Consider the following 25407-nt stretch of genomic DNA (forward strand, 5'->3'; position numbering starts at 1 on the left):
AAAACGGAAAAACGGAAAAACAAACAGTAAATAATTAAATAGGAAACAGAAACAGAACAGAAAATCAGAAAACGAAAAATAAAAAACAAGAAAGTGAAAAACCAGATTAAACTATAAAGGAAAACCGGTTCAGGGCCTTCTAGAAGGTTCCCAAAACCGGTTGAAATAGGTGCATACTCGACGCTTAAAATAGGCCGGCCCATCCCAGACCGTTCTCCTCGCTCGAAGTGTTCGTTTGGTCGACAGTTTGCCGCAGCGAGCGGCAGATAGGATTTTCCGCCCGGCCCTGCCCTGCGCGTGCGGTTCGCCTCTCTTCTCCAGGCGTCATGGCCTCCGAGCTAGGGCTACCGCCGCCGGCGACACGCCCGCCGGCGACACCCACCACCATTGCCTCAATCAGCGACGACCTCCTCTGCGAGATCTTCCTCCTCCTTCCCTCCCTACCGAGCCTCGTCCGGGCCGCCCTCGCCTGCCGCACCTTCCTCAACGCCGTCCGCTCGTCCCCCGCCTTCCGCCGCCGCTTCCGGGCGCTCCACCCGCCGCAGCTCCTTGGATTCTTCGGAGAACCCCGCCGCGCCCCCGTACCTCCCTTCGTCCCCCTCCGCAGCCGCTCCGACCCGGACCTCGCCGCCGCCGTCCGCGGTTCCGATTTCTTCCTCACCCGTCTCCCGGAAGACAGCGGCGACTCCACCCTCGGGTGGAAGCTACAGAGCTTCCACGGCGGCTACGTCGTCCTCGTCAAGGATACCACCCACCAGATCGCTGCCTACAACCCTGTCACGCAGGCACTGCATCTGTTACCCCGGCCGCCCGAGGAGATCCTGTTCTCCGACTCTCTTGAGGCCCACATTGTCTTCTCCGAAGAGGACCAGCGGGTGTTCCGTATGGTCTGTGTCCAGCACCAGAGCACGCGCCGGCGGGCGCCGGCTTGCGTAGCCGTCTTCTCAACGGCGACAAGGGAGTGGCAGGTTTTCCCATGGGTGGAGACCTCGCCGCCGCCGCCGCCACACGACTTTATCAAGTTTTACCCTGGCACGCAGCTGAATGGATTCGTTTATTGGAAACACACGAGTCGACCCTATGTACTTGTTCTCAACACTGCGACAGTGCAATTCTCCAGAGTGGATTTGCCGCCATTCTTGGGACAGATTAGCTCTACGCGATTCAGACTTGGTCAGACCAAGGATGGGATGCTATGTATGGTTGCCATAGATCTCTCTGATGCAGAGAGAGGAACGCTTCATGTTTGGTTTCGGAGAGCTGATGATGATGGTGTTGAGAAATGGGTTCTGGGAGATACTTTTCTGCTCACTACATTTATTGATGCCACTAAGGATGATCCCACAGTGCACATTGAGGCGGTTATCGATGGCTTTGTTTATTTGTCAACTAAGTATGATGAGCATACTGAATCTCTGCTATCCCTCTGCCTGGAAACGGCAAAGCTAAACAAGCTCTTTGGTGATAGTACATATGTAAGCCCCGCACATCCCTACATCATGGCGTGGCCTCCTTCTTTGGTGTGCAACAAGGTGAGCCTATCCTGAAGATCCTGGTAAAGTCTGTAGAAGTTTGGTCCTTAGATTATTTTATTTAAATTACTTGAGGGCATTGGATTATTGTAGATAATCTGTGCTTTGAGTCAACTGTTTTTTATTAAAAAAAATGTTTGATTGCAAGTCTTGATACAGTAGCACACTATCATGTTTGATTTGGCAACTCCCTGGTAATCAAAGTCACTACATATGCTGCATAACTGACAACCGTGAGTGATTGCATAATCTGATAAGATAAGTGTTGACTTCGATAGTTTTAGGGAAAAAGCTGAAAGAGAGTTGATGGGAAATGCACGAGGGAAGTTGTCGAGATCTTTCCTATGGCCAATTCTTTGCCAGTTGAAAACTAATCTCTTTGGACTGATCATACTGTACTTCTTCTCATGAGATGAGCTTTCTTACAAATGTGTTGGTACTTAAGTTTTTGGTGCTGTGAAAAGGTCATGTGTTAGTTTCATATACTTATATATGGAAACAGTGGAGACATAAGCTACGTCTAATGAATGTAATCCAATGAACGTAACTAGCAGTATGTCTACTTAGCAAGAGGCTAAGCGATGAAATTTTGCTATCTTTGGCTCTTTGTTGTGGATTGAGTTCCAGACCCTCTTTTATTCTCAGCTTGAATAGTCACCCATCCTGGGTCCACTATGTGTGTGTGTGTGTGTGTGTGTGTGTGTGTGTGTGTGTGTTTGTGTTATTGACCCAGTCATTTTATCACTTGTCCCTAACCTTGTTTTTCCCATTATGGTACTTAGTTTCCTTTTGTGTAGTTTTCCTTTTGAAACGGATTACCATGGCACTGAAGTTGCAGAGAATCTTCTAGTTTAGCAGCAACTGTATGGGGTATATTACACGGAGAAATAAGTTATTTGCATAGTTTTGCTTCAGCGTGTCTGCTTGCATACCTCAGGAGATTTACTTGGTACTGATGAAAACATTAAGCATGCAAGCAAATCCAAGATTGGTGCATTTTATCTCCCTAAGTCAACTTAGCCTACTGCTGCAGCTAACTTAAGAATTGAGATTGTAGCCTTGAGTTTTTTGGAGGCTATCGACCTATTGATGTGGAGATACATGAAAATTAGTAAGAAAACCAGATGTTATTTTTCATGATACTCATATAAGACTAGTGGCTGTGATGCTGGTCAACTGGTCTCCTTTTTTCTTCTTGATGGACCATCAGCCATTCTAGTGTCCTCATGTGACCAAGTTTATATTATGTTTTCTAGATGCAGTCAAAGCTTCAGTGGCAGGTATTTCTTAGCTGGTATGTGATGTCGGACTAATAAACATTTATTATTATTCTTAAGGAAGCTTGTATATTGTGAGAGCCTGGCTTAATAAGAATGATAGACTGCTCGTATCAACAAGGAATTCCTTCTTTTTCGGGGGCCCATTTGAAAAGAACTCCAAAATTAAGCATGCTTGGTTTGGAGCGATTCTATGATGGGTGACCGACCGGGAAGTTGGTCCCAGGTGTGCACGAATGAGGACAAAGTACGCAGGAAAGACTAGTGCTAGTCTATGTGGTCAGTCTAGATCTCGCCAGGCGTAACGGCCATGAACCGGTGGCTATGACCGGGGCGTTGCAATTGGCATCAGAGCCGACCCTCGCGGTTACATGGACATGTGCGGGTCAGGTGCACGGACATGCGGCGCATGGCGTGTGTGGTTCGTTGTGGCACACAGCATGGCACATGTGCCGGACTGGACGCAGATACGTCTACCAAGAGGGAACGTTCCTGATGAGCCGACGAGGACGTTGGTTCCTTTGAGTGGGGGTGTATGTGAGAACCTGGCTTAATAGGAATGATAGACTACTCATATCAACAATAAATTCCTTCCTTTATTAGGAGTCCATTCGAAAAGAACTCCAAAGTTAAGCGTGCTTGACTTGGAGCAATTCTAGGATGGGTGACCGACCGGGAATTTGGTCTCGGGTGCGCACGAGTGAGGATAATGTCCGCAGGAAAGACTAGTGCTAGTCTGTGGGGTCTGTCTTGATCCCCCGCCAGGCATAACGGCCAGGAACCGGTGGCTATGGCCGGAGCGTTACATATATGATGCCTGAAGCAAGCGCATCATGTACTCCAAGCTTGATTGCCGCCTCACAGTGCAGTGTGATTCTCTTTGAATTTGTGGGTGAGTCCAAGCTGTTCACTACGAGAAGATGGCATTGATGTAACAAATCCTATTTCATCTACTATCTTTGGAATCTGTAGCCTTGTGCGATTTGTCTATACAAGTACGTGGATCCTGTACTTACACTGAACTATCCTTTCATGTCTTAGGAGGATTCACAAACCATGGTTAGTGGAGAGAGTGTTGCGGATGCTGCTCCTGTGGGCACAAGAGAAACTTCCTCTGTTCATGTCTCAGCGTCGGAATCCTACAAATTTGATTAATGACAATGAAGCAAAAGTCACATAGTGTGTTTTACTTCGCATTCAGGATGATAAGAGTTCTTGCGAGCAAAATGACTACTACTTATGATGCATAGCTGGCAACCCAACCTCTTTGTCATGCGCTTTTGTTTGAGTGCGTCGGTACTTCAGTTTTTGGATGGTGTGAAATGGGCATGTGCTCGTGACATGCTTTTTTTCTTTCTCTTTTGTGAAATGGGACACGCTGTTTTTCCCCACTATAATTCTCAATTACCTTTTGCCTGGTTTTTACATGAAACAGGTCATGATGTGCAGTTAGCCTTCTGAATCACTTGTCCTATCAACCGATTATTGCGTTGGTTTCTGCATTCCATATGGTTGGGCATGACATGTAGGGCCCGCTGTGAGTTCATTCTTCTCTACAACATACTTACATTCATATTTGTTCATGGGCAAGTCATACTTGTCAGTAACATTCATATTTGTTCATGGGCAAGTCATACTTGTCAGTAACATTCATATTTGTTCATGGGCTGCTTCGCTTTGAGGCCAGGTAAGGTTGCGTTTTGTCAATAACATTCAGGTCTCAAAGGGCCTCTTTGATCCAAAACCAATTCCTAGGAGGAATTTTATTCTACCGATGTTTGAAGCTTAATGTGGCGAGAGAATTACTAGGGTGAAATCGAACATGCATACTGGCGGTGGTTCCCATGCATACTGGCGGTGGTTCCCATCCTGGGTGAGATAGTGGCAACTTATTTGGCGGTTCAAGATGAGCTGCTCATTTGCTTTCTTGTGATCCTCGTTCTGTCTAGAGTACTTTCTTGGCAAACATTTCCGTTTCTCTGCTGTTGCTATTCTGAACTTCTGATGCGTATTAGATGGAAGTTGCAGCCTAGACCTCGAACACTTTTTGAGCTCTTTCTGAGTGGTTGTCGATCAATGTATGCTGTTTTTGTACCCTGTCGTAATTAGTTTATCTCGTATATTGGCTCCTAGGTTTTAAGAAGGTTCGGGACTGGGTTTCCGTTGCCCAAAGATAATTTGAGCTGGACTGTACTAGCTCCGGGAGCTGCGAATTGTCTACACACAGAGTTCATAGATATGTGCCATTAATTTGACCCTCCTCCAATTATATATCACATCAAAGACTAAATACAAAATTCTGATTGTTGCTGAATTGGAAAAACAGCCAACTGTAAGTAAGCAACTCCAAAAATCTTTCGGTGGCCTGTCACTCACCTCTTCCAGTCATTTGGCTCCCAGCAGATGTAATGATTTCGTAATGCAACTTTGGATTGTGTGAAACTCCCATTGTAAGTTTGTAACTACAGGCAACATACTTACTTATCAACACTCGATAATCATGTTCTGTAATTATAATATTACATGGCCGAGCTATGATCTCGGTGCAACGAGCTGGGAGTGGCACCGACGATCGTACGAGTGCAGCAGGACAGACAATGGCAGCCATCAGACATGCACATCGCCGCCGCCGCTGTTTGTCTGGCGGTCGCGGCTGCTGCTCGTCTGACGATCGCGGCCGATTTCCATGTTCCTAAGCAGCCGGCTGCAGATCCTTCTGATCCGGCGCCCCCCTGGCACCGGCAGAGATCGCCTTCGCCTCCCGCCGGGGGACTGCGACGACGACGACGACGACGCGACATCGCTTGTATCGGAGGCGATCGTCGGGATACTGCGGCGGCAGATTGGGCAAGAGTTCTGCTCGGACAGCCACCTCACGATGCAGTGGGAGTGGTACAGGTGGCCGCAGGGGAGCCGGCGCACGGGCGCCGAAGGCGGGAGGGGGTCGGTGCAGACGACGCAGTCCAGCCCGGCGTCCGTGACGGTGACGGTGGGCAGGGCGGCGATGGACTCCGGCGGCGCCGCCTGTGACCCGCCGCGTTGGAGCGGCGCGTCGAACTCAAACACGCTGTCGTTGGCGGCGATAGACGCCGCCGCCGCTTGTGACCCACCGCGTTGGACTTGGAGCGGCATGTCGAACATGGCGTGGTAGGGAGAGACATCCGGCGGCGGCGGAGGCTGTGGCGGGCTGTCATCATCGGAGTCGGAGGGATTGAAGAGGAATTCATCCCATGTACCAGCAGGCGCCAGCGGCAGCCAAGGCGGGGGCGGGGGAGGAAGCAGATCATGAGGCGGCGACGTGGTCTCCTCGGCGGTGGAGGAGCGCAAGGTCAAAGGAAACGACTCGGATAGCAGCTCGCCACGGTGGAACAGCGGCGGGGGCGGAGGAGGAAGCAGATCATGAGGCGGTGACATGGCCTCCTCGCCGGTGGAGGAGCGCAAGGTCAAAGGAAACGACTCGGATAGTAGCTCGCCGTGGTGGAACGGCGGCGGGGGCGGCGACGCCAGCAGAGGGGAGGAGCAGGCGGTGGAGTATGGGGACGACAGGGGAGAGACGGCGGGCGAGGACCGGCGCTGCTCCTCGTGGGAGCAAAGGAGCCGGAATTCCCGACATGCCGCTGAGCGCTCGGGGCAGCAGGACGACACGGGAGCGGTCGGCGAGGCGGCGCTGCCGCTCGACGTCGCAGGCGGTGGTCCTGTGGAGGAAGACGAGGGTCCTGTGCGCGGGGACACCAGAGTCCGCGGCCGCGCCGTCGTGAAGGAAGACGACGGCGACGAGACGCACGGGACCGGCGGTGGCGTGGAAGAGGTGGACGGGGCAGGCGGCCAAGGCACGGCGCACAGGGGCGGTGGAGGCGGCGGCAACACCGGCTGCGGCGCGTGGTGGGGATCGGGGGAGTCGTCGAGGTAGTCCCGGCGGCAACGTGGGCAGAGGGTGAAGTGGAAGGGGGAGGACGGGGCGGGGAGCTCCAACCGGGCTCTGCAGGTGTGGCAGTAGAAGCTCACGGCGTCGGGCGAGGCCATGGCGCGGGCTCCCCGAGCTCCGGCCGGGTCGCGCCCTGGCTCCTCCATATCCCCGATACCATCGATCGGCCGAGACGCGGGGCGGCTCTGCTCTGCTCGGCCTTAGTGATTGTTGTGCTGGCTCGAGCGTGTTTTCCTTTCGCTCGTCCCTTTGGATGGGCTTTCCACGCTTGGGTGACTAAGAAAGAGCCCGACATCAAAGCTTACATAGTTTAATGAACCTTCGTTTGTCGCTCTGCTGACTATATTATGTGACTGTTCACGCATGTCACTTTCTCGGCTCAGACGGTGACCGCCGAGAGCTCGGCGCTGAGGGCAAATCAGCCAACAGGTCGTTGGGAACAAAGAGATTTGCGCAGGAGTTTCAAAGGATACAAAATTTCCTAGGAAAATTTCCCTTTGTGTCGTTTTAGCCTTCTTCACCATTCCATTAACTCTGCCTTTTATAAAACTATGGCACGCAATTTGCGTGCTCTCTAAGAACACCATTCCGTTAATACAGTTGTATCTCTTGATTTGGCTTCGAGAGTCCCTGCGTACATCTTCAGACGCACAGTCGGGCCCCAGAGAACCTGCAAGCCAAAAGCCAAGTAATGTTGCCAAACCGCAGACCATTTCGGAGCTTCACAAGCGGTCCAAAGCACGGCGCGGAGCTAACAATGTTGTGAGTTCATGGACCCGGATTTGGTGAACATGGTTCCATGAGCTCCCTTTATGAATAGTAAATTCAAAAAATCACATCCCATATACATAGTCAACCGGTATACTCGCGTATGAAGTTTCACGAAGAAATTACATCCGTGGTAATCTGAAAAAAAATGACAAAATGAAAGCTATACTAGAAAACACTGTTTGAAGAATAGTATGGTCCCAATTGTATTTTCTTCACAAAGAATACCATGGTTGCAGATAGAATGGTCGACTAAGTTTCATACTCTGAAATTTCAGATTTGTTTAATTTTTTCCAGTATTTTTTTCTGAATTTACTGTGTGCAACCATGTTCACCTTCGCATTTTCGATGAGTTCATGGGCTAATGCTGGAATGCACAGTACCACGTATCTAGCTCTTGTAAAAGTTAAGGGCCTTTTAGATTCTCGGGATGTTTGTAGATTTTCACGAGGAACAACACAAATTCTCCGATGAAACAAAAAGGCTTCCAGCTGATGAAAAGGGCTGCCTGGGGTCCTTGGTATTTGAACTTCTGCCCCTTTTTTCAAGGGCTGCCTGGGGAAAGGTAAGAACACTATGGAGCTTAGTACAAAGTTGGGTCATCTATTTTGGAACGGAGGGAGTACTTCATTTGGTACTTTGGAAACTTTGATGCTTTCATCGTCACACTGACTCACACTCGCAGACAGCTCCTGCAGACGACACTCGACACTGCCCTTTGAGCAGATATGTAGATGTGAAGATGTCACAATACACTCGCCGATCAAAAGACCAAACTAATACAATAAGATCAGTGGGTTGCAAACCTCGTAACCAAGCTAGCCAGGAACAAAGATATAGTAAACCTACCACTACATCCGTGGGAAATGGCATGTATGCCCAACAAAGTTTGCCGCATAATAGCAGGGCAACAGACTCGATGTCCTATTCAATAAACTGACCAACTGACTCAATTTCCTATTGATCAATATTAGTTCTGATGGTTCAGAACTCAAACATTCACTTGATCTAATAGCCATGTCATTCTGGGGAACGCTGTCCAGCAATGGATCGGATGAATGGGAAACATGGCTACAGACCTGTTTACCAGGCGAGAGAACACGGGTACATGTAAATTTAACGGCACATACCGTGCGGGCATTAGAGAAAGATACTGTGCTAAAACGGTAATTGTGGGAAATTGCACAGCAATTTGTAGATGGTGTATCATGAACGAAAAAAATCAAACTGGCACACAACTGCAGTAGAACCCCAAGTAGCCTGCCTTATGAGAAAAGAGGGTAGTTCCAAGTGGCATGCCAGTTACACAAACCGTATACATTGTCAGAGGTGTGACATCCAAAATTAGCAGTTTGAAGCTATTACGGGAATGGTTGAATTCTCTTTATTATACGTACTATATACGTGTGTAATTGAACTCCAAATCTAGAAGAAAAAAAATGAGAGCAGAGCAGCTAGTTCAGGTCTTCATAGCGATTTAGATGTGCCCAGTTAACAGAAGATACCATTGGACGTGCAGTCCCCACACCATGCATCTCAGATTAAACTTGCCCATGCCACGTACAAACTTTTTCAGTTATTTTAAGCATGGAAACGACCGTCCAAGTTATCATAAACAAATTAGTAAATATGACCGTTTCCAGATATATCAGTTATAAAATCACTAGTATGATAAGTTGGTAACCAACGGCCAGGCATTGCTCAACACTTTTATCTTTGAAAGAAAACAGGATGTCTTGACATAAAGCATTAAGGTAACCAAAAAGTAACTCTCCTTGTAAGTTATAAGTAGACATGGGATCCTATGATAGTTTGGTAACAATTTTGGTAGCCAGCAAACACAGCAACCAGCCAAATCAGATTCTCATTCTCTTGTAACTACAGAAAAGCTGGTAAGGATAAATCTCCGTGCAATCTAAATAAATAAAAACACGAAAGCAGATAAATGAAATGTGTACCGATACACCCAAAACAAATGCCAAATCAAGGTAAACTTACATCAACTCTGTACGCTAACATTGCTTATAATGCAGGTTCCAACTTCATGGCATCGGTGGATAAACATCTGCACCAGAATAGCGACAAGGTCAAAATTGACATTTCTCATACTGGCAATGATGAATAACTTGAGAATATTTGTATTAACCCCAGCTAGAAATTACCTTCAACAGCCCAGGACAGCTGAATGTGCTCATGCCGTTGAACTGACAATATATCAACCAGTGGGGCTACCGTATACACAAGAATACCTCACAAATCCAAACCAAAAAGTAAATCTAACACCTATTTCTTCCACAATAGAAGCACACACTCATTTGTTGGACGAAACACGGCTGTAGTATTCAGTGAAGTCTAAACGGAAGAGAAGGAACTTTAAATCAACATGCTGCTGCAGGGGCAACTGGGATATAAATGAATCAAGAGAAGCTGTATAATCTTTTGCAATGCTGTCCAAATCTTCACCCATTTTCAGAAAAAGTTCCCCCGCGAGTTGAATCATAGCTTTTCTGCCCCCCTCCAGCCATGAACCTGTTTCCTTGGTTTTTGTTTTCGATTTACCCTTTCCCCTGCAGTAAGAAGGAAAACTTCAAAGTAAACCAAACAGTAGATGTGATAAAGATTTGAGGGAAAGATGACATTAGCTATTTCTGCAATAATCTAACCTTAGTTGCAACTCGTATATCCGTTCAAACCACCTATCAGCATGGCTGCGGAACTGTAATATGATGTCAAACAAGGCAAAAAGATTTCTCAAAATTCCCAGGGATCGCTCACCCAGGAGAGACTTCTCCACAATTGAAGTGAGATACTTATCATGTCCCATGAGAAGATCGTCTAAATCTTTTGCTGCATCCATTTCTTCTGAAAAACGAGCCCAGGAAACCTCTAGGACCTCGAACATAATGTAGTACTGGAAGTTGGTCACAAAATGGTTCATTTCATTAAACAGAACTTGGCATTTCCGAAGAACTGAAACAAACTGAGCCCTGATGCTTGTCCCTTCCTTGTAAAATGGAGAAGAAAGAATGCAATTAGGCTTCATTGTCTTCCAGACTCCGGTCAAAGAATGGTCAACACGCTTAAGCTTCCATAGGAAGTTGAATATCTTGAGGTACATCTTCATGACTGAAGCTGTGAACACCGTGTCCAGAGGGACCCTAGCATCATACTCCAAGGAGAAGACATCCCAGCCAACATCACCATCTCCGTGATCCATCATCTTTACTTTTATCCGGTCCAAGATGTCACGGTCATCATATTGTGCGTCAGATGCACGTATTGCAGTTTCAAGCAAGCCAGCAAGGTGGAAGGGGCTAATTCTATTGGCTGGTTCTGACAACTCAGGACCAACAACATCCATCAGATACTGAACAAAATCACCCTGCCCAAGAAGCAAATACCTCTTGATAGCAAGACAATGATCTTTAAATCGATATCGCTTATGAATCACGTCCATCAGACGTTGATCAATCCTCTTGGCTGCTTCTACCACCAATGCCTCCAAAGCATCAATCTGCCCATAACCAAGCCCACCTCGACTTGTTGTGGTGCCAACATAGGCTGCAGCCTCAGTGGCAGCCTCAGCCCAACCATTATCATCACAGCAAGCTCTGAGAAAGTTGATTGACTTCCCCGTTCTAAGGATCCGCTGTGCCAGCACCGGAGAAATGAAAGACGGTAGCATATCAGACTGAATAAGGTAGCCCTCCCGCCACAAAGATTCAGCCTTGACTGGCTGCCCAACGATGAAGAACTCGCCAAATACATCCTCCAATTCACCTTCAAGCACCCAGCTTCGAACCATTTCAAACAGTGGCGAGCACACTCGCCGCAGCAAACGGCCCATAAAATCTTGAACCATGGGATCCCCATGCTGTGCATGCCCATGGATCGCACCAGCCATTCCACCGCCTCTCAAGCCACGGCATCCATCCACCAAGACAGCCATTAAGCGCATTCTCACTGTAGGCTCAGCAAGCCACACAACAAGACGCCGCAGTGAGAGGTAATTGCCTGACACACCCGAATCAGATCCAGGTGTTGGAATTGGATTTAACGAATATGACTCTAGAACGGCAAGCAGCTTGTAGTAATCAGATAGTTCCTCCTGTAGAGCTGAGCAGAAGGCCTGAGCAACAGTGCCGACCTCGGTGGCGGCATGAGAGGGCAAGCGGCTTACATTGTCGGAGATGAAGCCTCGCACCTTGCGGAACAGCCACCCGACCTCACACAGCTTGCGTACCAGGGTGCGAGTGGAGCGCGGCACGCGGACGCCCTCAGGTAGGTCGTAGGTGTCGCTGGCCTTGTCATACCGGACGTACCGGCCGTCAATGCCCTGGCAGGCGTAGAGCACGTCGCGCACCAGCGCGGCCTCCGACACCTCCGTCTCGTCGAGCACCAGCTCGGTGTACTCCCGCAGCGCGATCTCGCGGATGTTGTCCGGATCCTTGGAGACCAGCACCACGCCGCCGGCCGGCGTGCCGGGCACCCGCGAGGCCTGCTTGCCCCCGGCCGCCGCCGGCGCGGCGGCGGGGAGGTTGGGGAGGCAGGAGGAGGCGGCGGCCCCGCGGCGGTGGGAGGAGAGCGAGTCGAGCAGGTAGAGGAGGGGCCAGAGCGAGGCGGGGCGGGATCGGGCGGAGAGCTTGGAGTGGAGGTCGGCGAAGGCGAGGGCGTCGTCGGGGCGGCCGGAGGCGGCGAGGCGGCGCTTGATGGCCTCCGCGACCGCGTGCTCGTCGGGGAGGACGGCGGGGGCGAGGCGGCTGGAGAGCAGCCGGTGCGCGAACCGCAGCGCGCCGCCCGCGTCGCGGCCCCCGCCGCCGGATTCGGCGGGGGCGAGGCGGAGGACGAGCTCCTTGACGAGATCCTGGGCCTGGTGGTCGTCCATCGGGGGTGCTGGGGTTCGAGCCGGGCGGCTGAGTTGGATGGAGGTTTGGGAATTTTGCGGAGTGGGTGGTTTGTTTTGTATTTTTTGGGCGTTTGGATTTGTGTCACGGGCAATTCCAGCATTTTGGCCGCGGCGAGGAATCTTTTTGAAAAGCGAATGGCAAGATGCAAGTCGCTAAAAAAGGAATTTGGGTCAGTCCATCCTTCAAGCCGTCGGCTGTAAAATGTAAAACTACTAAGTACTTACTAGGAGGGTTCTGAAAAACTACCGGTTTTTAATTATTATTTTTCTAGATAACTACAAAATAGGTGGTTGGCTGTTTCGAAAAAACCCAAAAAAACCGTGCAATTTAGAATTGATCCGGTTTATGACAGATCAGACTCACCCCTAAATAAACCGTTTGTTTGACCGGTTGTTTGACCGTTAACTGACATCTGAGACCCATATGTCAGCCAGAGCAAATAATCAAAGAGATTTGTTAAAAAAAGCCTCACCCATGCGAACGGGTGGAGGACGAGGCATTATGTATGGATCATGACCTCGAGAAAGCAAGAAATCTGAAATTACTTTTATCAGCATTCGAGCAACTCTCAGGGCTTAAGATCAATTTCCATAAAAGTGAATTGTTTTGTTTTGGCGAAGATCACGACGAGGCCCATCTGTATGCTGACCTGTTTGGATGCGGATTGGGTCAGTTTCTGATCACTTATTTGGGAATACCGGTACATTATCGGAGACTCATAAATGCTGAATGGAAACACGTCGATGAGAGACTACAATAAAGACTTAGCAATTGGAAAGGTAAATTGCTATCTCTGGGAGGAAGGTTGCTCCTCATAAATTCAGTACTAAGTAACATGGTACTATATATGATTTTCCTTCTTCCAATTGCCGGAAGGAGTATTACATAGATTGGATTACTTCCTATCGAGATTCTTTTGGCAAGGAGATAGCGAGAGAAAGAAATGTCGACTGGCTAAATGGAGTGTGGTTTGCCGTCCCAAGGATCAAGGCGGTTTGAGCATTCATGTCCTTGAGGTTAAGAATAGGGTCCTCCTCGGTAAATGGTTGTTTAAGTTGTCGACGGATGATGGTGTATGGTAAACCCTCCTAAGGAGAAAATATGTGGGTTCTAAGGCGGTATCTCAAGTATACTGGAAGTCTGGGAACTCTTATTTTTGGGGTGGACTAATGGCAACGAAGAAATATTTCTTCCGCCATTGTTCCTTCTCAATTAAGGACGGCTCGGAAATTAGATTCTGGGATGATATGTGGCTAGGTAATGCTACTCTCCAGGAACAATATCCAACTCTATACAATATTGTGTGTCACAATGGTGATACTATTGCCAAGGTTTTGGAATCATTTTCGCCAAATGTGACGTTCAGAAGGGATTTAATTGGACCTAGACTCCAATCGTGGAACATACTGCTCCATCGGTTAACCACGGTACAATTGTCACAAGGATCCGATGTCTTTTGTTGGAACCTACATGCGGATGGACAATTCTCAGTGGTGTCCATGTATAGAGCTTCGATCCAGTCAGACGTGCCAGTTGATAATAATAAGAAGATCTGAAAGATGAAGATACCTTTTAAGAATAAAATCTTTGCATGGTATCTTCTTCGCGGAGTCATTCTTACTAAAGATAACCTTATTAAGAGGAATTGGCATGGAAGTATGCAATGTGTATTTTGTCCGCATGATGAGACAATAAAATATTTGTTCTTCCATTGTAAATTGGCTCGTTCTATATGGTTAGTCGTCTAGATAGCTTCTGGCCTGTATCCTCCTTGTAGTGTTGCTAATATATTTGGCAACTGGTTACATGGGATTGATCACAGGTTTATAATTCTTCTCAGGGTGGGAGCGCTTGCCGTGATTTGGTCGCTTTGGCTATGTAGAAATGATAAAGTTTTTAACGATAGAAGTACTTCTCTTATGCAGGTTATCTATAGATGTACCGGGACGCTTCGTTTATGGTCCTCTCTACAACGAGTGGAGAATCGAGACCTGTTTACGGAGGTGTGTACACGACTGGAGGCTGCGGCGAGGGATATTTTTACCCAACACGGGTGGCAGCATAATCTTAGGATTGGGCCACCTATGCTTTAGGCGTCATACAGATATTCATCTTTGTATTTCGCCTTCTTCTTTTATATTGACTTGTCGTGAGGACTTTGTTGGCTGTATGCATCTTAGTTATGTAGAGGCCGGGTGTAATGCTTAAACATTTTAAGTAATAAAGTGTCCCTTCTCGAAAAATAGGTGGAGGACGAGGACCAGATAGAGGGAGAAGAAGGATTGCTCCCTCCGCCGCCGGCGATCACCAGGGCTCAACCCTGGCCATTCCTCCGGCCAACTCCTTCTCACCAACCTCTCTACACGCAACGCCGAGCCAGCGGCCGCCTCGTGTTGTGCTCGGCCGCGCGTGGACGTCGCAACACATGCGACTCTCAAAGATGTGAGGCAGCAACCCCTGGCGGGCGGTGGCTCCAGGGCAGAGTCGTCACCCCACGGTGGCACGGCGGCGGCCGCAAGCGGACCGCCATGGCGGCGCGGCGGAGACCCGAGGCAGCGCCATGGCGGCGTGGCGGCGACCCGAGGCGGAGCGCCATGGCAGCGCGACGACAGCGACTCCATGGCCAGGACATGTGCTACTTCTTGAGCTTGTGTTGGTTTTCCCTTGAAGATGAAAGGGTGATGTAGCACAGTAGAGATAAGTATTTTCCTCAGTTAAGAACCAAGGTATCAATCCAGTAGGAGAAACGCGCAAGTCCCCAATAGATGCACCTACACAAACAATCAAACACTTGCACCCAACGCGATAAAGGGGTTGTCAATCCCTTCACGGTCACTTGCAAAGGTGAGATCTAATAGAGATAGATAAAATGAAATAAAAAATAACTAAATATTTTTGGGTTTTTTGGTTTATAGATCTGAAAATAAAAGGCTGCAAAATAGTAGATCGGAAACAAAATATGATGGAAAATAGACCCGGGGGCCATAGGTTTCACTATAGGCTTCTCTCTTGAAGGCAAATAACACGATGGGTGAACAAATTACTGTCGAGCAATTGATAGAAAAGCGCAAAGTTATGACGATATCCAAAGCAATGATTATGCATATAGGCATCACGTCTGTGTCAAGTAGACCGATTCCTACCTGCATCTACTACTATTACTCCACACATCGACCGTTATCTAGCATGCATCTAGATTATTAAGTCCATAAAGAACGGAGTAACGCCTTAAGTAAGATGACATGATATAGAGGAATTAACTCAAGCAATATGATGAAACCCCCATCTTTTTATCCTCAATGACAACAATTCAATACGTGTCTCGCTACCCCTACTTTGTCACTGGGTGAAATCACGCAAGATCGAACCCAAAGCTAAGCACCTCTCCCATTGCAAGAAAAACCAATCTAGTTGGCCGAACCAAACCGATAATTTGAAGAGAAATACAAAGTATCAAATCATGCATATAAGAATTCAGAGAAGATTCGAATAACATTCATAGATAAGCTGATCAAAAATCCACAATTCATCGGATCTCAACAAACACACCGCAAAAGAAGATTACATCGGATAGAACTCCAAGAACATCAAGGAGAACATGGTATTGAGAATCAAAGAGAGAGAAGAAGCCATCTAGCTACTAGCTATGGACTCGTAGGTCTGAGGTAAACTACTCACGCTTCATCGGAAGGGCAATAGGGTTGATGTAGATGCCCTTCGTGATCGAATCCCCCTCCGGCAGGATGCCGGAAAAGGCCCCAAGGTGGGATCTCACGAGAATAGAAGGTTGCGGCGGAGAAAAAGTATTTTTGTGACTCTCTCTGAGGGTTTTGGAATATATGTGAATTTATAGGACGAAGAAGTAGGTCAGGGGACTCCCGAGGGGGCCACAAGGCAGGGGCGCGCCCTCCACCCTTTTCGCCGCCTCGTGGGTCTTCTGGCTTGGACTCCAAGTCTTCTAGGTGTCTTCTGGTCCAAGAAAAATCATCGTAAAGTTTTATTCCGTTTGGACTCTGTTTGATATTCTTTTTCCGTGAAACTCAAAAACAAGGAAAAAACAAAAACTGGCACTGGGCTCTAGGTTAATAAGTTAGTCCCAAAAATAATATAAAATAGCATAATAATGCATACAAAACATTCAAAACAGATAATATAATAGCATGGAACAATAAAAAAATTAGATACATTGGAGACGTATCAAGCATCCCCAAGCTTAATTCCTGCTCGTCCTCGAGTAGGTAAATGATAAAAACAGAATTTTTGATGTGGAATGCTACCTAACATATTTATCCATGTAATTTTCTTCTTTGTGGCATGAATGTTCAGATCCATAAGATTCAGAACAAAAGTTTAATATTGACATAAAAACAATAATACTTCAAGCATACTAATAAAGCAATCATGTCTTCTCAAAATAACATGGCCAAAGAAAGTTATCCCTACAAAATCATATACTCTGGCTATGCTCCATCTTCATCACACAAAGTATTAAATCATGCACAACCCCGATGACAAGCCAAGCAATTGTTTCATAGTTTTGATGTTCTCAAACTTTTTCAACTTTTACGCAATACATGAGCGTGAGCCATGGATATAGCACTATAGGTGGAATAGAATATGATGTTGTGGAGAAGACAAAAGGAAGGAGACAGTCTCACATCAACTAGGCGTATCAACAGGCTATGGAGATTCCCATCAATAGATATCAATGTGAGTGAGTAGGGATTGCCATGCAACAGATGCCTAGAGCTATAAGTTTTTGAAAGCTCAAAAAGAAACTAAGTGGGTGTGCATCCAACTCGCCTGCTCACAAAGACCTAGGGCAATCTGAGGAAGCCCATCATTGGAATATACAAGCCAAGTTCTATAATAAAAAATTCTCACTAGTATATGAAAGTGACAACATAGTAGACTCTCTATCATGAAGATCATGGTTCTACTTTGAAGCACAAGTGTGGAAAAAGGATAGTAGCATTGCCCCTTCTCTCTTTTCTCTCATTTTTTATTTTTCTTTTTTCTTCTTTTTTTCTTTTTGGTGGGCTTCTTTTGCCTCTTTTTTTATTTGGGCTTCTTTGGCCTCTTTTATTTTTCATAAAGTCCGGAGACTCATCCCAACTTGTGAGGGAATCATAGCTTCCATCATCCTTTCCTCACATGGGACAATGCTCTAATAATGTTGATCATCACACTTTTATTTACTTACAATTCAAGAATTACAACTCGATACTTAGAACAAAATATGACTATATGAATGCCTCCGGCGGTTTACCGGGATGTGCAATGATCTAGCGTAGCTGCTTCTATTGGACCTGGAGTTGGTCAAGGTACTGCTGCAGGACTAGAAAGAGGGAATACCCATGTCAGGCCATGTAAGGCCAATAGTTGAGGTACCGGAACATAGTGCATAGGTACTCTTCGATGCTGCGAGGACGAGACGAGGTGACATACTACGATCACGCACTGAAGTTATGACATCAAAAAACGGACAAGCCCGGTAAACATCATGCTAGCTATCTTACGATCATGCAAAGCAATATGACAATGATGGTGCGTGTCATAATAAACGGAACGGTGAAAGTTGCATGGCAATATATCTTGGAATGGCTATGGAAATGCCATAATAGGTAGGTATGATGGCTGTTTTGAGGAAGGTATAAGGTGGGTGTAAGGTACCGGCGAAAGTTGCGCCGTACTAGAGAGGCTAGCAATGGTGGAAGGGTGAGAGTGCGTATAATCCATGGACACAACATTAGTCATAAAGAACTCACATACTTATTGCCAAAATCTATTAGTCATTGAAACAAAGTACTACGTGCATCCTCCTAGGGGGATTGATTGGTAAGAAAAGACCATCGCTCGTCCCCGACCGCCACTCATAAGGAAGACAATCAATAAATAAACCATGCTCCGACTTCATCACATAACGGTTCACCATACGTGCATGCTACAGAATCACAAACTTTAACACAAGTATTTCTACCAATCCACAATTACTCACTAGCATGACTCTAATATCACCATCTTTATATCTCAAAACAATCATAAGGAATCAAACTTCACATAGTATTCAATGCACTTTATATGAAAGTTTTTATTATATCCCTCTTGGATGCCCATCATATTAGGACTAAATTCATAACCAAAGTAAATTACCATGTTGTTTAGATAGACTCTCAAAATAATATAAGTGAAGCATGAGAGTTCAACAATTTCTATAAAATAAATCCACTATCGTGCTCTAAAAATATATAAGTGAAGCACTAGAGGAAAATTGCCTAGCTCAAAAGATATAAGTGAAGCACATAGAGTATTCTAATAAATCACGATTCATGCGTGTCCCTCTCAAAATGATAGAGGCAAAGGTGTCCCATCTTTCGATGAGATGGTGGCTATCATTTTGGAGGAAGTCGACTTTGACGATCCGACTACGAACGTGCGAGGACGTCGCACCTTAGCAATCGCTAAACCAACTCCGAGAGGTTATTGACCATGCCGGAGCATGATCAACCTGACCACGAAGGTCGGTTTCCTGCAGGAAAACAAAGAACAAGCAAGAAACTAAGATTGCAATCTGGATATTGCGAATATAAGAGGAAACTTTATTGATCAAGGTGGGGTTCCGTGACGCCTTTGTCTGGTCGTTGAACACAAACGAAGTACGCGAAGTTGCAGCTATGGCGAACTTTAATCTAAACAAAACCCAAAGTCTAAACGATGCCCTAAGGGTTGTATATATGGAGGAATAGGGGGAATTTCGTGGCCCTTGTGGGAGGGGTCCGAATCCAACCCTAACTCTTGTTTCCCCACACATACGGACTCTAAAAACATACTATACTTAAGTATTTCGAAATTACATGGGCCTGGCCCAATAATAAGGTGACGCAGCACCTAGAATAGCCTCTCGACGAAATTTATGAAGTGGCATCTTGTATATTTCGTCCAAGGCTTCATGCACTCCTTATGGTGGCTTCAAAGTCCTGAAATCATCACTTGTAACTCCGTTCTTGTTCCCCTTGCATGCCATCATCTCCAGGCTTGGTCTTGCTCCAGTGTTCATCCCTCTTATCCATGCCAGGCCCTTCATTTGTAAGCAAAACAAATGTATCCAATTTAGGCAGCATCATATTCTCATGAACATTAGAATCATTACCAAAAAACGGAAGTACCTGGTAATTCAATTGGCGTGCGCGAGCTCTAGTAATTGGTCCAGTATGTATAGCAGCAGGGGCTGTGGGTGTAACAATGGTATTGATGTCCTCATCATCCTCCCCTTCTTGAAATGAAGTTGTCCTCGACGGAAACTCATCTTCCTCACCCAAATAAGGCTTCAAATCTGCAATGTTAAAAGTGGGACTAACCCCAAAATCTGCAGGCAGCTCAAGTTTATATGCATTATCATTTGTTTTCTCTAACACCTTAAAAGGACCATCAAGACGTGGCATTAGCTTTGATTTGCGCAAATTAGGAAACCTATCCTTACACAAATGCAACCAAACAAGATCTCCAGGTGCAAAGACAACATGTTTTCTACCCTTATCTCCAGCAAGTTTATATTTAGCATTCATACGCTCAATGTTTTCCTTAGTTAACTCATGCATTTTTAAGATCAATTCAGCACGTTGTTTAGCATCAAAATTAAACTTCTCTGAATATGGAAGAGGCAACAAATCAATGGGTGCACGAGGTAGGAAACCATATACAATTTCAAAAGGGCACATCTTAGTAGTAGAATGCAACGAACGATTATAAGCAAATTCAATATGAGGCAAGCATTCTTCCCACATTTTCTTATTATTCTTCAAAATAGCCCTAAGCATAGTAGACAATGTTCTATTGACTACTTCAGTTTGACCATCAGTTTGGGGGTGACAAGTAGTACTAAAAAGCAGTTTAGTCCCCAACTTAGCCCATAAACATCTCCAAAAGTGGCTAAGAAATTTAGTATCACGATCTGAAACAATAGTATTTGGCACACCATGCAAGCGAATAATTTCACGAAAGAACAAATCAGCAACATTAACAACATCATCGCTTTTATGACATGGTATAAAGTGTGCCATTTTCGAGAACCTATCCACGACAACAAATATGCTATCCCTCCCCTTCTTTGTTCGAGGTAAACCTAAAACAAAGTCCATAGATATATCCTCTAAAGGAACAGTAGGTATAGGCAAAGGCATATATAAACCATGAGGATTGAGTCATGACTTAGCTTTTTGACATGTAGTGCAGCGGGCAACAAAACGCTCAACATCCCGTCTCATCTTTGGCCAAAAGAAATGTGTAGCAAGTACGTCCTCCGTCTTCTTCATGCCAAAGTGTCCCATTAATCCTCCTCCATGCGCCTCCTGCAACAACAAAAGACGAACAGAGCTAGCTGGAATGCATAGCTTGTTAGCACGGAACACAAAGCCATCATTAATAACGAACTTGTTCCATGTTCTTCCTTCTTTACAATTCTGCATTACATCTTTAAAATTAGCATCATGCACATATTGATCTTTGATGGTCTCCAAACCAAATATTTTGAAGTCAAGTTGTGAAAGCATAGTATAGCGACGAGACAATGCATCAGCAATAACATTTTCTTTACCCTTCTTGTGTTTAATGAAATAAGGGAAAGTCTCAATGAATTCAACCCATTTAGCATGTCGACGATTCAGTTTTGCTTGACTTTTAATGTGTTTCAAAGATTCATGATCAGAATGTATAACAAATTCTTTGGGCCATAAATAATGTTGCCATGTCTCTAAAGTCCGAACAAGAGCATATAATTCTTTATCATAAGTAGAATAATTCAGACTAGGCCCACTCAATTTTTCAGAAAAGTATGCAACAGGTTTGCCATCTTGTAATAACACACCTCCTAATCCAATTCCACTAGCATCACATTCATGCTCAAAAGTCTTATTAAAATCAGGAAGTTGGAGTAAAGGAGCATGTGTCAACTTATCTTTCAATACCGTGAAGGCTTCTTCCTGTGCGGTACCCCAAACAAAAGGCACATCCTTCTTTGTAAGCTCGTTGAGAGGTGTAGCAATGGTGCCGAAGTCTCTCACAAAACGCCTATAGAATTCAGCGAAGTCAAGAAAACTCCTCACTTGTGTGACCGTTTTGGGCTGCGGCCAACTCTCAATAGCTTCAATCTTGGCTTTATCAACTTCAATTCCCTGTGGAGTAACAACATAGCCAAGAAAAGATACTCGGTCGGTGCAAAAGGTGCACTTGCCAAGGTTACCAAACAAACGTGCATCACGTAGAGCAATAAAAACAGCACGTAAATGTTCCAAATGTTCTTCCAAAGATTTGCTATAAATCAGTATATCATCAAAATAGACTACCACAAATCGTCCAATGAAAGCACGTAAAACTTCGTTCATTAGTCTCATGAAAGTACTAGGTGCATTAGTTAACCCAAAAGGCATGAATAACCATTCATATAATCCAAACTTAGTTTTAAATGTTGTTTTCCATTCATCTCCCAATTTCATACGAATTTGATGGTATCCACTACGCAAATCAACTTTGGAGAATATTGTAGAGCCACTCAATTCATCAAGCATATCATCTAGCCTAGGAATAGGATGACGATAATGAATAGTAATATTATTAATGCCTCTACAATCAACGCACATACGCGATGTACCATCCTTTTTCGGCACTAAAATGATAGGAACATCACAAGGACTAAGGGATTCGCGTATATAACCGTTGTCGAGCAGCTCTTGTACCTGACGCATAATCTCTTTCGTCTCCTCTGGATTGGTACGGTATGGTGCACGGTTGGGTAATGATGCACCGGGAATTAAGTCAATTTGATGCTCAATCCCTCGAATAGGTGGTAATCCCGGTGGCACGTCTTGTGGAAAGACGTCAGCGAACTCCTGCAAAATGTTAGTGACAGTAGGAGGCAAAGAGGAAGGCACGTCCTCGAATGAAAATAATGCCTCTTTGCACACAAAAGCATAGCAAACAGATTTGCTAAAATCTAGATCATCAATATCAGATTTGGTGGCAAGTAAACATGCACTTTTCAATTTAATTTCAGAAGCAACACTAGATGGTTTATTATTAGGCTTCATTTGTTGCTCAAATTCTTTTGCCACAATCTGATTTTCACTCTTATTTTGCTCCTGTTTTGCTTTATTAGCTCTATTAATATCATCTTTCAAAATGGAATCAGGAGTCATAGGAAGCAAAGTAATATTTTTGTCCTTATGAATAAGAGTATACTGATTGTTTCTACCATGGTGTACATAATTTTTATCAAATTGCCATGGTCTACCAAGTAATAAGGAACATGCTTGCATAGGTACCACATCACAATCAACATAATCAGCATATGTAGAGATACTAAAATGCACACGAACAGTACGTGTTACCTTAACCTTGCCGCTGTTGTTGAACCATTGGATGTAGTAAGGATGTGGATGTGGTCTTGTGGTGAGAGATAGCTTCTCCACCATCTCCATGCTAGCCAAGTTGTTGCATCTCCCTCCATCTATGATGACGCGAACAGAACGTTCCTTCACAACTCCCTTTGTATGGAACAAATTATGCCTCTGATTTTGCTCAGCTTGTGTAACCTGCACACTCAAAACACGTTGAGCAACTAAACATTCATACCTGTCAGCATCTTCAGCAGCCATGTATTGCGTCTCATGATCAAAATCATCTCCACCGTGTTCTTCATGTGTAATAAGAGCCAAAGTCTCCTCATCATAGTCACTGGCGGACTCATACCCACCATCCTCAGTAGCAATCATCACACGCTGAGATTTGCATTCTCTCGCAAAATGTCCTCTTCCCTTACAACGACGACAAATAATATCACTTGTGTGCCCTGTTGATGCCATGGAAGAAGAAGAGCTCTGCGCAGCCCCGACAGGTGTGCTCTTGGCAGATAGTGTTGGTTGTGCCTGCTTTCTTGTATCACGGCTGGAGGTGGCACCTGATGGAGGTGCTGGTGCAGTGGAAGTAGAGGATGCACATGGTGTCCATGATGAAGATCGACCTGCAGAAAAGTTAGTTCGCGCCAATGCTTGTCGATCCTGCACTTCACGTTCAGCTTTACAAGCAAGATGGAATAAACGAGTGATATTATTATACTCCTTATACTCTAGAATGGTCTGAATCTCTCTATTTAATCCACCCATAAAACGCGCAAGCATAGCTTCATTCTCCTCAACAATACCACATCTAATCATGCCAGTTTGTAATTCCTGATAATATTCTTTGACATAATTTTTTCCTTGTCTCAAACGCTGCAATTTTTGAATTAATTCATGTTGATAATATGGTGGAACCCAATACGCATAGCAGTTTTCAAAGCAGCCCAAGTAGCTGGAATAGGATATAATCTACAATGTTTAGACCACCAAACACATGCAAAGCTAGTGAAAGCACAAACAGCAGCAGGAACACGTCTCTCCTCTGGATATTGTAAACATGTAAATCGTTGTTCAGTTTCTAACTCCCAAGTAAGATATATATCAGGAACATATGTACCCTCAAATGGTGGAATATTCAATTTCAGTTTAGGAAGATGGTCATGATCTCGTACCTGAGGGAGAGCCCTACCATTGTGATTATTTGCATGTGGACGACCTGGTGGTTGTGGTGCTGGTGGTTGCACGTAGTTCTGATTTTGATCAACCTCATCCTCGTAATCTCCCGCATAATCATCCTCCGCATCAGCAGCAGGAGCCACAGAAGTATCAATAGCAGCACCAACAGTTTGGCCAGGCTGAAGAAGGACACGGCTCGCTCGGCGGAGGGCTGTTTCGCGACGTGGAGGTAGTTGTTGTTGTTGTTGCAGAGGTGCGGCAGGTGCAGCCGGTGGTGGAAGACGCGCAAGCATTTCATTAAATCTGTTATCGAGCTTTGTTTCGAACATCTTCTCAAGGCCAGTGATCTTCTCCATGGCCTCTTCAAAATTGTTCAACACATCTTGCACCTGTTCAGTCATCATTTGCTGAAACTTATCATGAAGCTCCTTGTTCGTTAAGTTCTCCCAGTCAATCTCGTCGGCTTGTGATCCTGGCATGGTTAGCAGCAATAGAAACACACAAGAATATGATCCTATAGACTACTAACAAGTGGTGGTGGTGGGTGTCACAAATCCGTCAAGCAAAACTCAAATTCTTACCAGTTCTTACCCAGCAGCAGGCGGTGATCGGCAACCGTTGTAGTCAAAACTCTCAAAGCTTGGATAGAGTGATTACCAGGGAGAGTCAAACGCACGACGTAGATGTATGTGGAGCTGGGAAGGCTTATAATATGGTAGCAAAAAGGGTCAGCAATAATCAATTCAGATATGCAAAGTTGAATAAACGCTCAACGACGGTACTGTGCTGGTCCTAGGCTAGACCGTGCTAGAGACGCGAGCCTAGAACACTAACAAAATCACGGCGCTGCACCTAAACAAGGGAAAAGCACACTCTGGAAGAAAAAAATCGCTTTTTTTTGTGCTCTTTTTTTGCGCTCCTTTTTTTTGCAAAAAATCACTATAATGGCGAGTGTCTCGAAACTCTTCCCAGGTCAAACTGAGAGGATGGGCACGAAATTTTTTTTGACAATTTTTTTTCGGAAATCAGGGCAGCGACGACAAAAAATCACTGATGGCGAGTGTCTCAAAACGCTCCATGGGACCTAAAAATAGGATAGGGGAAAATATTTTTGGTCGCCGAAAATTTGGCCTAAAAACTGCCCGGGGGTCTCGAGACTTTTTTTTCCGAGACCTACTCAGGCAAGGAAACACAAAACGAAAAGTAGATGGATCTCGAAAACAAACTTAATATGAAAAGAACTCGGATTGGTGGTGGACAAGCAGATGTATATGTGGACTCGGATTGGTGGTGGACAGGCGGATATATATGTGGACTCGGATTGGTGGTGGACAGACCGATGTATATGTGGACTCGGATTGGTGGTGGACAGGCGGATGTATATGGCAGCGGTAAGGAATATGTTGGTGGTGGTGGTATATGGTAGGAAC

At 45.6% G+C, this 25407-nt stretch overlaps 2 protein-coding genes across 3 annotated transcripts; one reads left to right on the forward strand and one right to left on the reverse strand.

Annotated features, from left to right (window-relative positions):
* Positions 1 to 265: 265 nt before the first annotated feature.
* Positions 266 to 4500, forward strand: LOC109773876 (uncharacterized). Of its 2 annotated transcripts, none has more exons than XM_040390420.2 (2): positions 266 to 1532; positions 3851 to 4500. In XM_040390420.2, exons 1-2 carry the CDS (start codon positions 327 to 329, stop codon positions 3962 to 3964), a joined length of 1320 nt encoding a protein of 439 aa, XP_040246354.1. In that variant the 5' UTR covers positions 266 to 326; the 3' UTR covers positions 3965 to 4500. The 2 variants fall into 2 exon arrangements, with proteins under 2 accessions (XP_040246354.1, XP_040246355.1); XM_040390421.2 differs by having other exon boundaries at positions 4245 to 4500.
* Positions 4501 to 9402: 4902 nt separating this feature from the next.
* Positions 9403 to 12431, reverse strand: LOC109773865 (gamma-tubulin complex component 3). Its single transcript, XM_020332594.4, has 3 exons — positions 10167 to 12431; positions 9666 to 10070; positions 9403 to 9568 (listed from the first exon to the last, which is right to left on the reverse strand). The coding sequence occupies exons 1-2, from the start codon at positions 12386 to 12388 to the stop codon at positions 9815 to 9817; spliced, it is 2478 nt and encodes an 825-aa protein (XP_020188183.1). The 5' UTR covers positions 12389 to 12431; the 3' UTR covers positions 9403 to 9568; positions 9666 to 9814.
* Between the last annotated feature and the right edge of the window lie 12976 nt (positions 12432 to 25407).

The sequence above is a fragment of the Aegilops tauschii genome, chromosome 5, assembly GCF_002575655.3.
Source record: "Aegilops tauschii subsp. strangulata cultivar AL8/78 chromosome 5, Aet v6.0, whole genome shotgun sequence".
NCBI lineage: Eukaryota > Viridiplantae > Streptophyta > Magnoliopsida > Poales > Poaceae > Aegilops > Aegilops tauschii.

Excerpts from the sequence above, each read along its gene's own strand:
- LOC109773876 (XM_040390420.2), top strand. The coding sequence starts at position 327 with ATGGCCTCCGAGCTAGGGCTACCGCCGCCGGCGACACGCCCGCCGGCG. Across the intron at positions 1,533-3,850 it reads CTTCTTTGGTGTGCAACAAG|GAGGATTCACAAACCATGGT; the intron begins GTGAGCCTATCC and ends TTCATGTCTTAG.
- LOC109773865 (XM_020332594.4), bottom strand. The coding sequence starts at position 12,388 with ATGGACGACCACCAGGCCCAGGATCTCGTCAAGGAGCTCGTCCTCCGC. Across the intron at positions 10,071-10,166 it reads ATATACGAGTTGCAACTAAG|GGGAAAGGGTAAATCGAAAA; the intron begins GTTAGATTATTG and ends TTCTTACTGCAG.